Raw genomic sequence first — 14,792 nt, 5'->3', positions numbered from 1 at the left:
CCGGCCGGCAGCCGTCGGGGTGCGAGTGCTTTTGTTTGAAGGGGTCGGATGTGCAGTTCTTTCCAACTTTCCCAACGAACCCCTTTGAAACCGTTCGACTGAGGGAGCCGCCGCCTCACATGTGTCTTAATCAGATCGTTTCCCCCTCAATGAATATAAAAACGAACACTAACGTTTAGAAACATTACTCTATATCCGTTATGATTAAAAAGCCAGATTCAAGACATTGCTTTATGTACAAGAAAGATGGTAATGATTTTTAGGTCTTCCCCGAGTGAGAGGTAAACCTTAAGTGACCGTATGGTTTTATGCGTAAAATGGGGTGTCAAACCTATTTTGGACATTCAGGACAGTATTTTCCTTTGAATTAGATGTCAAACCCTTTGTGAAATGGGATAGGATGTGAATAGTCTAAGTTCTTGGATGTGAGTTGTGAGATGTGTTTATCTTTCCAAATTTATTAACATTGTGACATGATGTGGGTCTTTATTAAATATTTGAGTGATGCAGCAAGAGATACTGCATTGAAAGACCCACCCACATTGATAAAGCCAGTGGCTCTAATGCTGTTAAATGATTAGGGATTACTAAAACACTTTGTGTTCTTTTAGAGGGGATAAGTTAGTATACATTTTTATTTCATTACAGTGAGCAAGTTAATTAAATTTTAATTTTCCGTGTATCTCTAGTAGTTGAAAGGATTGCACAGTGTTATGGGTATTTTAAAGTTAGGCTGTCATTAGAATTGCAGAGATGCTGCCTATAGGATTCATAGATTTGAAGTTTGGAATACTAGGGAAAGGATGGGAAAACTGGCATGAGGTCTTCATTGTAATGAGTCTAAAATGTTTCTCACTTAAAATAATGAAAGCCTGCAGTATTGAGAGCACTTATGGTGGTGCCTGTGTACCCTTTTAAAAGGATCCGACATCCTTTTAATATTCATGAAGTGCTTTTAAGATAACTGCTTTGGTACGCAGCACTAGAACCTCTAGCATTTTAGCTGCATTGGAGTTGCAGCATATGAAAAATGGTCACATTTAATGTAGACAGTTGCTGATAATTCAGCTTGTAAACAGATTTCAAGTAGGGTTCCATGAGCACACTGGCTAACCTAGTGTTTACTAGTTCTTGTTATTTACCAGTCACAGAGTTAATTCACCAAATAGGAATACAGTCTTATTCTTAGTGCTATATTCAAAATTTTTATTGATGAAATCTACTTTTAAGATTTCATGAAGTCCTAAATCAATGAATTGTTCCGGTGATTTGCATCTTTATAATTTTTGATGGAATATTATGATCTCCTAATATTTTATGCTAATTTTTTCTCTTTACTTTCTTTTTACTATCTTGTGTCCCTTCAGTTCTGTGCTGTGAATATTTGGGGGGGGGGAATTGATGGTATCAAATTTCATAGTGAAAAATAAACTTCAGAATTTAAAAAAATGTGTTTCTTAATTCTTTTTGGAAAGGTAAACACTTGCACTTATGCAAGAGGTATAAAAATGTTAATGTATTTACCCACTAAGAGCCTTTAACTCTTATTTTTTCCCCTCAATTTAAGGTTACCATTAAGAATATCGAAAGAGAGCTCATTTGCCCAGCATGCAAGGAGCTGTTTACCCACCCGTTGATTCTCCCTTGTCAACATAGTATCTGTCATAAATGTGTAAAAGAACTCTTACTGACTCTTGATGATTCATTCAATGACGTGGGATCAGACAACTCCAATCAGAGCAGTCCTCGACTTCGGCTCCCTTCCCCTAGCATGGATAAAATTGACAGAATTAACAGACCAGGTATGTGGTGGAACCTTGGTGGGAGGAGGGGGGGCTTATAGGTGTGTGTTCAGTGGTAACTGTGCAAGGAAAATTATTTTTGTCATTTTGAGGGCTAATTTCTGCAGGTGAATAAATCGAAATTATAAAGGGTCACCCCCCCAAAATGTCAGAATGAACCCTTGTTACCTATTGATATGCACTTAAAGTGGATTTTAAATTTTTAGTAGCATAATAAAGTGTCAAGCAAAGATATTAAATATTTAACACCAACTTTGTGTTAAGCTCCTTATTAACTGTGTCTGTATTTTAGTGGATGTTCTGACCTTGATATGATAAGATAATGGACTACTAAAGTACTAACTAGGAAAATATCCTTATATGGTAATATATAAGTAAATACTGTAGAATTAAGGGATGAGACTACATAGTGGCTACTCCTACAGAATTTTTTAGAGGAATTATTTTGTGTCATTTTATCCCACCTGAGGATTTCATTATCTTCATTCAGTTTTAATGTATAATATTTTTTGGAATAAGAATTTTGAATATCATAAATATCAGTAGAATTCTGTAGTAATGTATAGAAGATCTACTTTGATGTATAGCACATATACTATACCTTTATCCCAAAGCCAATTGTTTTCTGTTGAGAATAGTGTTACCTTTTCTTCTAGACAGCCATTATAGGATTAATGTAGATAAAAATTAATTTGAATCAGTGGGGATGCTGAAATCCAGGGGCAGATCCTAGTACAGAAATTAGTGGTGTGAGGACCAAGGTGGGTAGAAATACCATAGTCTCATCCTGTTAGGTGTATCCTTCTTATGGAGGACAGTATGTTGGTGACCACAAGTGCCAGACTTGAGAGCTTCAACTCTGCCCAATTTGGAGTTTGAGGTTTTAAGTATAATCCTCTTGTCCAGTTTTTCAGTTTCTCCATCTTAAATTATAGGAGTGGCTTTTCAATATTGCAAAACAACTTTTTGGAAAAGAATCTCTCTAAGTTGTGTTTTAAAGAATGTTATCTTTTAATTTACCCTGTGATATTGAATCTGCTTGGGTGATGTTTATGTCTGTGTGCTCTATTAGAGAGTGGATAACAGTAGATTTGTTTTAAGGGTGTTATGCTATTTTAAAAACATGTTTTTTTAAATGTGAATCACTAATTCCTTAGAAGATAATTGCACATATAGAAATGTATAAGACACAGGCATGTCAGGCAAGCTGTGAGAGGGCAGGGAATATCAGGACAGAGAGGGTCATGCTCATTGTGAAGTCATCACTTTCATTTCTCTCTTTGCTATCAGTCTGGTACATTGAGGAAGAGGAGAAAGGCACCATTACTTGAAATTATCCTGCCAGATAAAACTTGATATTTTATTGGTAGACCTTCAGTGGCTAATTGGGGACCCCTGCTTGATTGACTAAGGACAATTTACTTTTTGTGTATTAATATTTAGCACAATTAAATGGAATTTTAGTTATGTACTGTATTTCTACTTAGAATTAGATTGTGCTCACATATATATTTCATGAAATCATATTTTAGAAAAAAGTTACTAATTACTTAACTAATTAATTAAAATAGCAACCACAGTCTCGCTGTGTTGCCCAGATTGGTCTCTAACTCTTGGCCTCAAGTGATCCTCCTGCCATGGCCTCCCAAAGTGCTGGGATGACAGGCATAAATGCTTGGCCTGTTTATGTATTTATTTTTTGAGAGGCGGTCTCACTACATTGCCCACGCTAGTCTCCATCTCCTAAGCTCAAGTGATCCTAAAGCTACTCAACCTCGGGGTAGCTAGAACTATAGGCACATTCCACCATGCCCTGCTTGAAGTTCTATAATTTATTTAGGCTTTTAATCTTAAGATTTACTTTTCATATGGTTGATAAATGAAGTACTAGATGAAATATAGTTAACTATTTCTGTTTTCAGGAATTAACCTAGCATGATACTGTAATAGTTGCTCAATAAATACTTGTTGAATGGATGTTGAATGACAAACTTGTGCTACAAAGAACATGCCACAGGGCCAGGCGGTGGCTCACGCCTGCCTGTAATCCTAGCACTTTGGGAGGCCAATTGCTCAAGGTCAGGAGTTCGAAACCAGCTTGAGCGAGACCCCGTCTCTACCAAAAATAGAAAGAAATTAATTGACCAACTAAAAATATATATAGAAAAAATTAGCCAGGCATGGTGGCACATGCCTGTAGTCCCAGCTACTCGGGAGGCTGAGGCAGGAAGATTGCTGAGCCTAGATTGAGGTTGCTGTGAGCTAGGCTGACGCCATGGCACTCACTCTAGCCTGGGCAACAGAGCTCGACTCTGTCTCAAAAAAAAAAAAAAGAACATGCCACAATCACTTATATTCAGTAGTAGTGGCATTTATTTTTTTAAAATAAGAGCTCTGTTCCACCATACATTCCACTGTCTCGATCAGAAATAGAATTACTGAGGTATTCCTCCCTCTTCTTTAGGAAGAACCCTATCAAGTCAGATTATGTCCTAGGGGGCAGGAGTTTAGAGTGCTGAAGAGTTTGAAAACTTTTCTATGCAGAACAGTTAGGAGTGGAGAAGGGATGACTGCAGAATATGATGGCTGTCTTGCAGATGGGATGAGTACACTGGGGATCTTTAGCAAAGTTTCCAGAGGAATAAGTAGATGTGCTAGGAAGGCAGATTTAACTTAGCGTGAAAGAAAACAACACCTGCTCCGACCCCACAAGCTGTCCAAAAATGAATTGGGCTGCCTAATTCTATCAGATCCCTGCCACTGAGAGTGTTTAAATCAGGTGTTAAATTTAGATGTTGCAGGGACCAAACAGGTGCATTAATTAAGCATGCCACTGTTTCATTTAAGTTCTTTGATTTAAGGACAATATTTTCTTTTCCCATTAACTCAACAACTATAGAACCATCAGCCCAGGTGTTGGCAACTAGTTAACTCTTGGCCTCCTTGCCGGAGGGGTGGGCATGGTTTGGGACCATGGAGACTAAAATGGATGCCTTGTTAAAGGGGCAGTACCCTCTGGGCACCAGTGAATCATCATGTGGGCTTGGGGATGCCAATTGTCAGACTTATTAATTTTATACAAAAATTTGATTTTTATGTGAAATATGTTTTTTACATATTGGCAATGCATTTAAAAATGTCAAGTCAGCTTAACATAAGGCAGGACAGTCAAAACACATCTTTGGCTCTGATCCATCCAGCTTTTGGTACATCAGTGTTTGCAGTCTTTGTTTTAAACAATGGATGGGTGACCACTGCCTGCAAATATTGTAGAGGGTATTTCTGCTTTGGGTGGTGCATTGGGCCAGTTCTGTCACCTGCCAGATCTTTTCCAGCACTGAAGTTCTATGCCTTATTGAATACCAGTTGCATTCATTCATTCAACAAGTACTTGAGTGCCCTATGGTTACCAGATATGGCTGAATGCTGAAGGATGATAAACAAGTAGACCTACCTTCTTTTTTTTAAAGAGATATATGGCCAGGCATTATACAAAGCTTTGTAAGAGATGTAGTAAAGTTAATAGAGCACCCAGAGGATGAGAATGCTCCAAGTATGGTAACCATTTCTGGAGGTTTTTATCAAGTTAGTGCAAACTTCAGGATTGTTTTCTGCATGATCACCAGTTTTAAACCAGCAGAAATATATTTTAAGTCAGTGAAAATATAATATTACTTGCTTTCCATTATTGGGCATTTGCCTGTAATTTTTCTTTTGATAGATTCATGGGTAAGTAATATTCTTTTTTTTTAATGACAGGTTTCTTTTTTTTTTTTTTTTTTTTTAATATTTTAGACATACTTGAGAAGGAAACCAGAAACCCTGTTCTGAGCAATTGGAGGAATAGAATTCTAAAACTTAGTTTTGCCACTGGTTTAATAAAGGAATTAATTAGACCAGGACTGTGCAGTACGGTAGCCATTAGCGAGGTGTGCTCAATGAGTGCTTAAAACATGGCTAGTCTGAATTGAGGCGTGCTGTGAGTGTAAAATACACACTGCATTTCAAAGATGTAGAATATAAAAAGACTGTGAAATAGCCTTTAATAATTATTATATTGATTACATTTTGAAATGATAGTATTTTGGAAATAGTCGGTTAAATAACATGCTATTAAAATTTATTTCACTTGTTGCTTGCTGAGATCATAGCTCACCAAAGCCTTAAACTCCTGGCCTCTAGTGAGCCTCCTGCCTCAGCCTCCCAAAATGCTGGGATTACAGGTGTGAGCCATGGTGTCCAGCCTCACTTGTTTCTTTTTTATTGTGGCTACTGGAAAATTGAAAATTACATATATTATACTTTTGGCTCATATATTTCTTTTGGATAACATTGCATTAGACATTTGACAGACTTTTTAAAAAATAGAGTCCCTTGAAAGAAGAATAAGGTCTGTATGTATAACACAATAGCATATTAAATTAAGGTCTGTATGTATAACACAATAGCATATTAAATTAAGGTCTGTATGTATAACACAATAGCATATTAAATTAAGGTCTGTATGTATAACACAATAGCATATTAAATTAAGCAAAAATAAAGTTTATATAACTGTATCCTTTGGATCATATATATGTAAGCCTTCTCACTATTTTGTATCCTCCTGTTGAATATAGACAGTTTTAAAGATATTTATTTACAATTTTTAGGTCAGTAAAAAGTCAAAAGGTGCCTGATTTTACTTTGTATTTCCAACAGTTACCAGAAATATGATAGTTAAAAATACAAATCTGTATTTTTACAGATTTGGTCTCTTAACTATAGGTCTCTTAAGTGCTGTACCAACAATGATATAATTCTGAATTCTAATAAGATAGTTCGAATGTTTTACGTTGTTGGCTTCATAAATACCATGTGTACCATGAAAAACACATTTTTACTGTTAATTCAATAATTGTATTATGTGCAGGACACAGTTACTCCTTTATCTTTTGTTACAAGTTGTGAATCTTCTCTTTGAAATTAAATTCTAAATCCAGCTTTCTGTTCATTGTTCACAGCATCACAACGGAGATCTTTGGGGTGGAGAGGTAGAAAATGCTTTATTGCTTTTGTGGCCGCAGGCAGTATAGTGTTAGATTTAAATAATGTTGTGTGTATATAAGGTTTTCAAACATCAGTGGTCAAGTCTTCAAAATGGTGTAGAAAGTGAATAAATTGGGCTGAAATGACTTAAAGGTCAACAGGACTAAATTTCCCGGCAAGTTCTGATGTTCTAAAGGGGGAACACTGATTTTTAGTACGTGCATTTTGTCAATATACATGACAAGATATTTTTAAAGAATATCACATATATCTCTTTTTTTTTTTATATATATGGTGTCTTAAAAATCCTTTACATTTACTTAGTGGAACAAAGTTTAATATCACTACATTTAAGAGGTTTAAATAAACTTGTACTGTATGTATTGAAAAATTTGATTAAAGGTGTTGATAATTTTTGTAGTTAATAACCATAATCTTTGCTTGTTTTATGCGTGTGGATTCTTTTCTTAGTTAATGTTTTAAAGTATTTGACAAAAGAGTTTTAACATTGAGGTCTTATCCACTTGTGGCTAAATAACGTACACTTCCTTTTTAAGCTTTCTGTAGTATTTGAATCTGTATGAAATATGGGCCAAACCAAGCTGGGCACAGAGGCTCATGCCTATAATCCCAGCAACTCGGGAAACTGAGGCAGGGGTATCTCTTGAGCCCAGGAGTCCCAGGCTGTAGTAACTGATGATTGTGCCGCTGCACTCCACCATGGGTGACAGAGTGAGACCTCATCTCTAAAAAAGAAAAAAAGAAGAAAGATGGGCTAACCTGTCTTATTAAAAATAATTTTTTTACTCCAGTTGACCTTTAAAATTAACATTGACTACTTTTTTATGGGTTGCTGGTGATACCCTCTGTTTCTTTGGAAAATAATAAACACCTGAAATTTATCCCTTTTCTGTTTTCCTCTCCTCCTCCTCCATTTCTTGATTTAAAAATCTTAAAGCCACTTTTAGAAGCCATATGTGAATCCCCTCTCTTACAGGCTTTAGTAAGTCTCTGTGAATTTTAAGTTTTGAAATCTAGTAACTAGGAGGAGAGACAGGAATAGTTTGCTTTTTAAAAAGTTAATTTCTTATTACTCATTTTTTATTCAGAGTAGCTGAGAAAAATAATTTTTATAGTTTGGAGAATGCTAATATAATACTCAAAGGGTAACTGCAAGTCACAGACATCAGGTTGTGCCAAAAGAAACATTAAGGTGGTGTCGTAAGATGTCAGCCCACTGCCAAACACCAAGAAGCCCAATACGAATGTCCAGTGTGGGGAGACGTGGTCCACTAACTGATCGAGGGGCACCAGTGGGGAAGATGCATACAGAAAATGGGACAGGATGCAAGTGGCAGAGGTTTGGGACCTGTTAGTTGTGAATCGACACTCTCCCCTTTGTTTTGAAATATATTATTTTCTCTTTGATATTTAACTGGTTAAACAAATGACTGAAAGTTGACTTTTGGGGGATTTTGCTACAAACCAATTTGAAAAGTTTTTGGAGTCTTTATTTTGAAATTGTGTCATGATTTATGCTTACTGTTTAATCTATTGTTGAAGTAAAGATACATAGGGAAAAGAATTGATTCCACAAAGTGATAGTATTCACATAATTTGCAAATATTATTGATCCCACAAATTCAGTTTGATGTATAAAATTGCATTGCTTGTTCTACATTACTTGCTTACCTTTCCAAGCCATCGTTACTTTTCATTATATCATGCTGTAGAGCCATACTATTCAATAGAACTTGCTATGATAATGAAATGTTCAACCCTGCACCACACAGTCTGGTAGTCACTAGCCACAAGTGGCTCTTGAGAATTCGAAATGTGGTTATTGCAACCACAGAATTGAATTTTTAATTTTATTTAATTTTAATTAAATTTAAATGGCCTCATTGGGCTAATGGCTACTGTATTAGCACACCTACAGAAAGTAGAAAGTTAAATTAAATTTAAATTTAATTTTTATTCCTAGTTCCACTATCTTGACTTTTTTTTCTTTAGGTTTACTTCCCAGAATACCTTTAGATTTGTCCTGCTTTCTTTGTTGCCTTGAACATATATTCTATTTTTTTTAATGAAAACAATGATAGAAGTATAAGGCAGATGAAATAAGTTATTTAGCATTCATAAGAAATACTCAAGAGCTTTCAAAATCCGTTTAGAAAAGTAGTCAAGATATCTATTTGCATAAATTATATGAAAAATTACTCATCTTTATTTAATATCTGATTTACAAAGGTCAGTGTGATGTTTTACACCTTATTTTTTTACTATAAAAGTAAGAGGTGTACAGAAAAGGGATGAAGCTCTTTTTTTTTTTCAGTTTCTGAAGAACAAAATCTGGGTGTCACCAGTGTACATGTTAAAGCATGATTTTGTTATCATGATTTAATTTAATTTTATCCCATTACTTTATCACAACCATCATAAAAACCAATAATAACCCATTTTTAAAACATTGTGATTAGTTATCCATTTATTTCAATTTCCATCACCTAGTTCATGTGTGGAAGACTGCAATTAAGTGGGAATTTCCATTTGTTTAAACTTGACCACTGCACTGTATCACTTCCAGAATTGTTTGGCTTGTTTTTTTCCCCTAAATGAAATTTTCATTGGCATGTATTTTAAAAGTAGCTTTGCTGCTTATTTCATTATATGCCTGCTGTGGTGTGAAAGACCTTGGACTGTATTGCATGTTTCTAGAGTTATTAAAAGAATTTATTTAAGGTAGGATTTTCAAATTTTTATGGGGCAGCTTTTTTATATGCATTAATATTTTAAAATGTAAAGGTTAAAATATCTTTAAATGAAGATACTAAAAATATTTTGCATGTTTGTTGCATAAGTAGCTTTTGGGGCTCGATGCCATTTAGCATGCTATAAAGTCACTTCAAATAAGTAATATTGTGGGCTGATTGCTAAATTTTACCTGTGGTGGTATCATGCCAGACATCTTCTAAGATACTCTTTTGAGTGATGGTAGTCATGTGCAAATATTAATGTGGCTACTTAAAAATGTTTTCTAAATGTGATATACTATAATAAGTTTTGCCATTACTTTTGGTATTGGATACATGGTAGTACAAAATAAGGCTGAGGGTTAAGAAGTTTGCGTTTATGTTAAAGGAGTTATTTTGTGGGTAACTAAGACTGAGTATTCTTAAGAATAGATTTATAAACGGGAGTAGGAATATGATATGCATGCACCTGTGGTAAGTAGACACTCTGAATTCCTGCAAACAGCAGGTAAGGACTGTCATGCCTTGGTTTCTTGATTTGTTAAAGTAAGGATAATAATACTGAACAAAAATGTGCTGTATAAGGTCATTTATTTTGTGTGTGTGTGTGTGTGTGTGTGTAGTAAAATTATATGTAGTACTTTTTGAGTAACTTTTGGCTTACTGAATTAAGTAATCTTAATGATTCTTTGTTTCAGGTCATAAGAAGATATTAAATGGTTGGTCCCTCTTAAAGTCACTAAATTCTAGGCCTATGAATGAGTTTTTCACTCTTCCGTAGATTGCACTCAATTAACTAATGTTCTTGCCTACTGAAGTTTTCCACATAAAACAATACTACAGTGGGAAATCCTCTGTTTCGGTTATTAAAAATTTTGTGGTCACATATTCCTTTGAGAATCTGATAAAAGTTATGGATTTTTAACCAGAAAATATGCATATGTATATAGATTGAAAATTTTGCACACAATTTCAAATAGTTCATGCATGTCCCTGGAGCATATTCATGGGCCCTACGTTAAGGAACCTTGCTCTTTTATGTATCAAACTCATTTCTTGTCAGCTAAGGCTGTTTTCATTTAAATGTCTTTGGATATGGCATATAAAAGTAACTATAAATGTTAATTATATAATTTCAAAAGATCCTGACCACATGTAGTATTGTATTATATGTTTTACCTTTATATCTATGTTTGATTTTATATGGGATTTACTATAGAACATTTTCCTTTTCTCTTTGATAACTACTGTTCAATAACTTGGGCTAACCTTTTGTATACTGAAGTTTTTAAAACATTTATGGAATACAAATTGATTCAAATGGAGGTACTTTGGGTACTATATTTTTGTAATATATTTGTAGATACGCATCTTTCTAAAACATGATTCCTCTTTTCTTCATTCTAATTATTTTTCTACTGATGTAACTAAACAAAAACTTACCAATTACACAGGCTGGAAGCGCAATTCATTGACTCCTAAGACAACTATTTTTCCTTGCCCTGGCTGTGAGCATGACGTGGATCTTGGAGAACGAGGAATCAGTGGCCTGTTTCGAAATTTCACTTTGGAAACTATTGTCGAAAGATATCGGCAGGCAGCTAGGGCAGCCACAGCCATTATGTGTGATCTTTGTAAACCACCACCTCAGGAATCCACAAAAAGTTGCATGGATTGTAGTGCAAGCTACTGCAATGAATGCTTCAAAATTTATCACCCTTGGGGTACTGTAAAAGCTCAGCATGAGTATGTGGGCCCAACTACCAATTTTAGACCCAAGGTAAGTGAAGTTTTAATTTAGGGTATTAAGGTTATGACAAAAATTATTAGGAGTTTAGAACTTAACAGAAAGAAAATAAGTTTAAAAGCAGATAAAAGAACTGAAGGCCTTGTCATTGGAATTATTTAGTGGTGGGGCTCGACATCCCCAGCAGTTTAGAGGCTAATCATTGTGGTTCATTCTGTTACAACCAGGTGATACAATACAATGAATGAATGTTCATAATGATAATTCTGAGTAATAGAGGAAAGATTGAGTTATCTCAGACATAATTTCTAAGATTGAAATGGTTAAAGTTTAAAAGGTTTTATGTTTTATTGTGATAAATCTGTAATTACCTAACAAATCTGACTGGGAAAAATATTTTTCTGATGTTTTTTAGTTAGCTAAAATTGTATTAAGAATAAGTAAGAGTAATTTCAGCCTAATATTTTGAAGCTTGCGATATAATGGTTATATATTATCTCAAATAGAATTTGCATTTCTTAAACATTCTGTGTAATTTCTTTAATAATGCTCAAAAGAACTTTGTGCATTGTTTGCCCTGCTGTGTGACTGAAAAGAATGATTTTTGGATATCTTCACTTCTTTATGTTTTATATAGACTAAAAAAACTACAGTTGATACTTTAAAAGTTCTTATTTCTTACAACTTAGTAACTTAAAAGTTATTTGCATTCTTAATCATAAAGCATTTAATTTGTAATAGAAAAAGGGGGATAAAATTTGAAAAGTTTTTTTGAAACTTTGAGCCGAGTATTTCTTACATCATATTAAATAGTGTAGGACTAGTAGATTAAAACAAAAACAATCTGTGCTTCCATGTTTTGAATAATTCTTTTCTCAAACTCTTAGTCTGCCAATAGATTTATCAAATATCTTTTAATGCTTTATTTTTCTCATGTCATTTTAAATGCTCAAGGACATAGATTTTTAAAAATTTATGACTTTAATCTGGTGTTTAATATTTCTTTTAAATGAGTAATTAAATGTAATACTATTAATATTTTATCATGAAAGAACCTGTGATTTATTAAATGAATTATATTAGGCTTATGTTTTTGTGAGTTAAGGATTTCATGATTGAAATCCTTTTACTTTCTATTTACAAATATTTACTTTCTATTTACAAATATTAACCTAATGAAAGATTGATAAGAAAACCAAAGAATATGAATAAGTTATACTGAGAAAAATGTATTTTTTCTTTCCAGTAGTTAGTGTTATTCAATATAGTAAAATTCTAAAAGGATGTTCCTTATTCTATTGAATATTTGCCTGTAACTGAGTTTTTTTGATCATTTCTTGCAGAAAGCCAAACTTTGTATTTTATTTTAAATGTAATGGCTTTGAGAATGTAGGAACTTGGACATGCTTTTGAAGTCTTTTTCAGTTGTTTTTCTCCTGAACCTATATATTGGTATTAGGACTTTTCATATTGGACTTTTTTTTTTTGCAAATGTCTTTAAGTTATTAGATTAGTTATGGTTGCCTAAAATCTAATCTACTGGAATCATTAACAGCCTTTTGATTTTATTAACATACTTAAATCCTCCCTTTCTTCTGAATGAAAACAGTTATGTAAAATTTCAAATGTTCCTATGATGATAGTTTACTGAATAAATAAAAGAGTAAATGCCTGATCAATTAGAAAAACAGTTCTAAATTTGGTCACTGTGTAATTTGAAGAAGCAAACACATCTGGAAGCTTATATCATGAAGTGTTCCAACACACTCTTAGTAACAGATTTCTTGTAAAGATGGTGAAGCCATAGGTTCTCATAAATTGTGATGGTACTTCATAAAAATATTGACCATGATCATTATGAATTGCCTAGTCAGCATGGTCAGAGGGCCTTTCTAGCGTGGTTAAGCATTCATTCCATTTGAATCTGATAGGAATGAAATTTTCACTTTTGGAGAAATAACAAGTACTTATTCAATTGATCATTTCAACCCTCAAATTCAAGAAAAGTGATTCCGATATAGAGAATTTTCTTGTGATATATCAATCATGTTTATTTCATTTTATGTTTTATTCATTTAGTGATTTTACAAAGCAAATATTTGTATTTGGGGACTTTATCAGATTACTTTAAACCTAAATCCTTAATCATGCTTTTATTTTTACACAATAGATTTTAATGTGTCCAGAACATGAAACGGAGAGGATAAACATGTACTGTGAATTATGTAGGAGGCCAGTTTGCCATCTCTGTAAGTTGGGTGGTAATCATTCCAATCATCGTGTAACCACTATGAGCAGTGCCTACAAAACCTTAAAGGTAGGACCTGTTTATTTTTGCAGTTGAATTTTTATTCTTTATAACTTTATTGCCTTTAAGTTTTCATTTATAAAATCATCATGTGTTTTGTGGTCTCTTTTACTAAAAGGAGTTACAATGTAAAGTGTTACTTAATGATCATCTACTAGTATTAGGTTGTTAGTATTTCTAAACGATAATTCTTTTTGATGCTAATATGATAATGTGCAGTATATATTAACACCTACACTGATAGTTCTGAACTCTGAGGGAAGGACACTTTACATGATCCCCAAATGAGCCAAATACCTGCAATAATGCATGTGTACATAGGAATGACACACTTTGAAGGACCATGGCTATTTTAAGACACTTGATTCTTGTTTCCTTGTCTATAGAATTAGTGTTTTGCTTATTCTGGTGAGACCCTCACCAGCTAAAACTGAATTACTTCCTGTCTGTTAACTTTATTCTTGACATTTTTATAAGCTTTTAAATTTGTTAATCAACATCAAAGTAGACAGTGGTATAATACGATTTTTTTGTTTCATTTTTTTTCCTTTAAATAATATTTTAAAAAAGAATTGGTTCTCCATGAACCTAGCACCCATTTTAATTGTTTCCTTTCTATCTGTAACAATATGTATATGCATATTTTGACCTATATGTGGTTGCATATATACATACAATTTTATATTTTGCATGTTATATCTGTCATGCTCTGTCTTCCCTCTATCTTCTCTGAGCTTGTGGAATACAGGTGTTACTGTTTCATTGTTCTTGTCTACTAATTCTCTCATTGTGTCTTTACTGGTCAGTTTTGATTGCTTTTTCTTTTCATTGTAGTTCGTATTTCTCTACTTTGTATGCCTGGTAATTTTTGATTGGTTGCCAGGTATTGTAAATTTTATCTTGTTGGGTGCTGGATGTTTTGTATTCCTACAGACATTCTTGAGTTTTCTTTGAATGTGTGATTAAGTCATTAGTTAATGATTAGTTTGTTCTTTATGGTTCTTTCTTGCTTTTAAGCTTTGTTAGGACAGAGCAGCATTTAATTCTACGGCTAATTTTAGCCAGCTATTGAGATAAAACCCTTTTGATGATTCTTTCTATATGCCCTATGAATTTTGAATTGTTTTGTTTGTTTGTTTGTTTTTGAGACAGAG

General features: G+C 33.7%; 1 protein-coding gene across 1 annotated transcript in view; it reads left to right on the top strand.

Annotated features, from left to right (window-relative positions):
- Window positions 1-14,792, top strand: part of TRIM36 (tripartite motif containing 36) — a 32,077-nt gene that overhangs the window by 823 nt on the left and 16,462 nt on the right. The window contains exons 2-4 of the mRNA XM_012763731.3: window positions 1,568-1,802; window positions 11,038-11,363; window positions 13,501-13,647. Coding sequence (XP_012619185.1) covers window positions 1,568-1,802; window positions 11,038-11,363; window positions 13,501-13,647 — 708 coding nt within the window. The remainder of the gene's footprint in view (window positions 1-1,567; window positions 1,803-11,037; window positions 11,364-13,500; window positions 13,648-14,792) is intronic.

Source organism: Microcebus murinus, chromosome 11 (assembly GCF_040939455.1).
Source record: "Microcebus murinus isolate Inina chromosome 11, M.murinus_Inina_mat1.0, whole genome shotgun sequence".
Lineage (NCBI taxonomy): Eukaryota > Metazoa > Chordata > Mammalia > Primates > Cheirogaleidae > Microcebus > Microcebus murinus.
Note: the sequence above shows the minus strand (reverse complement) of the source record. Positions and strands in the feature narration are given on the sequence as shown.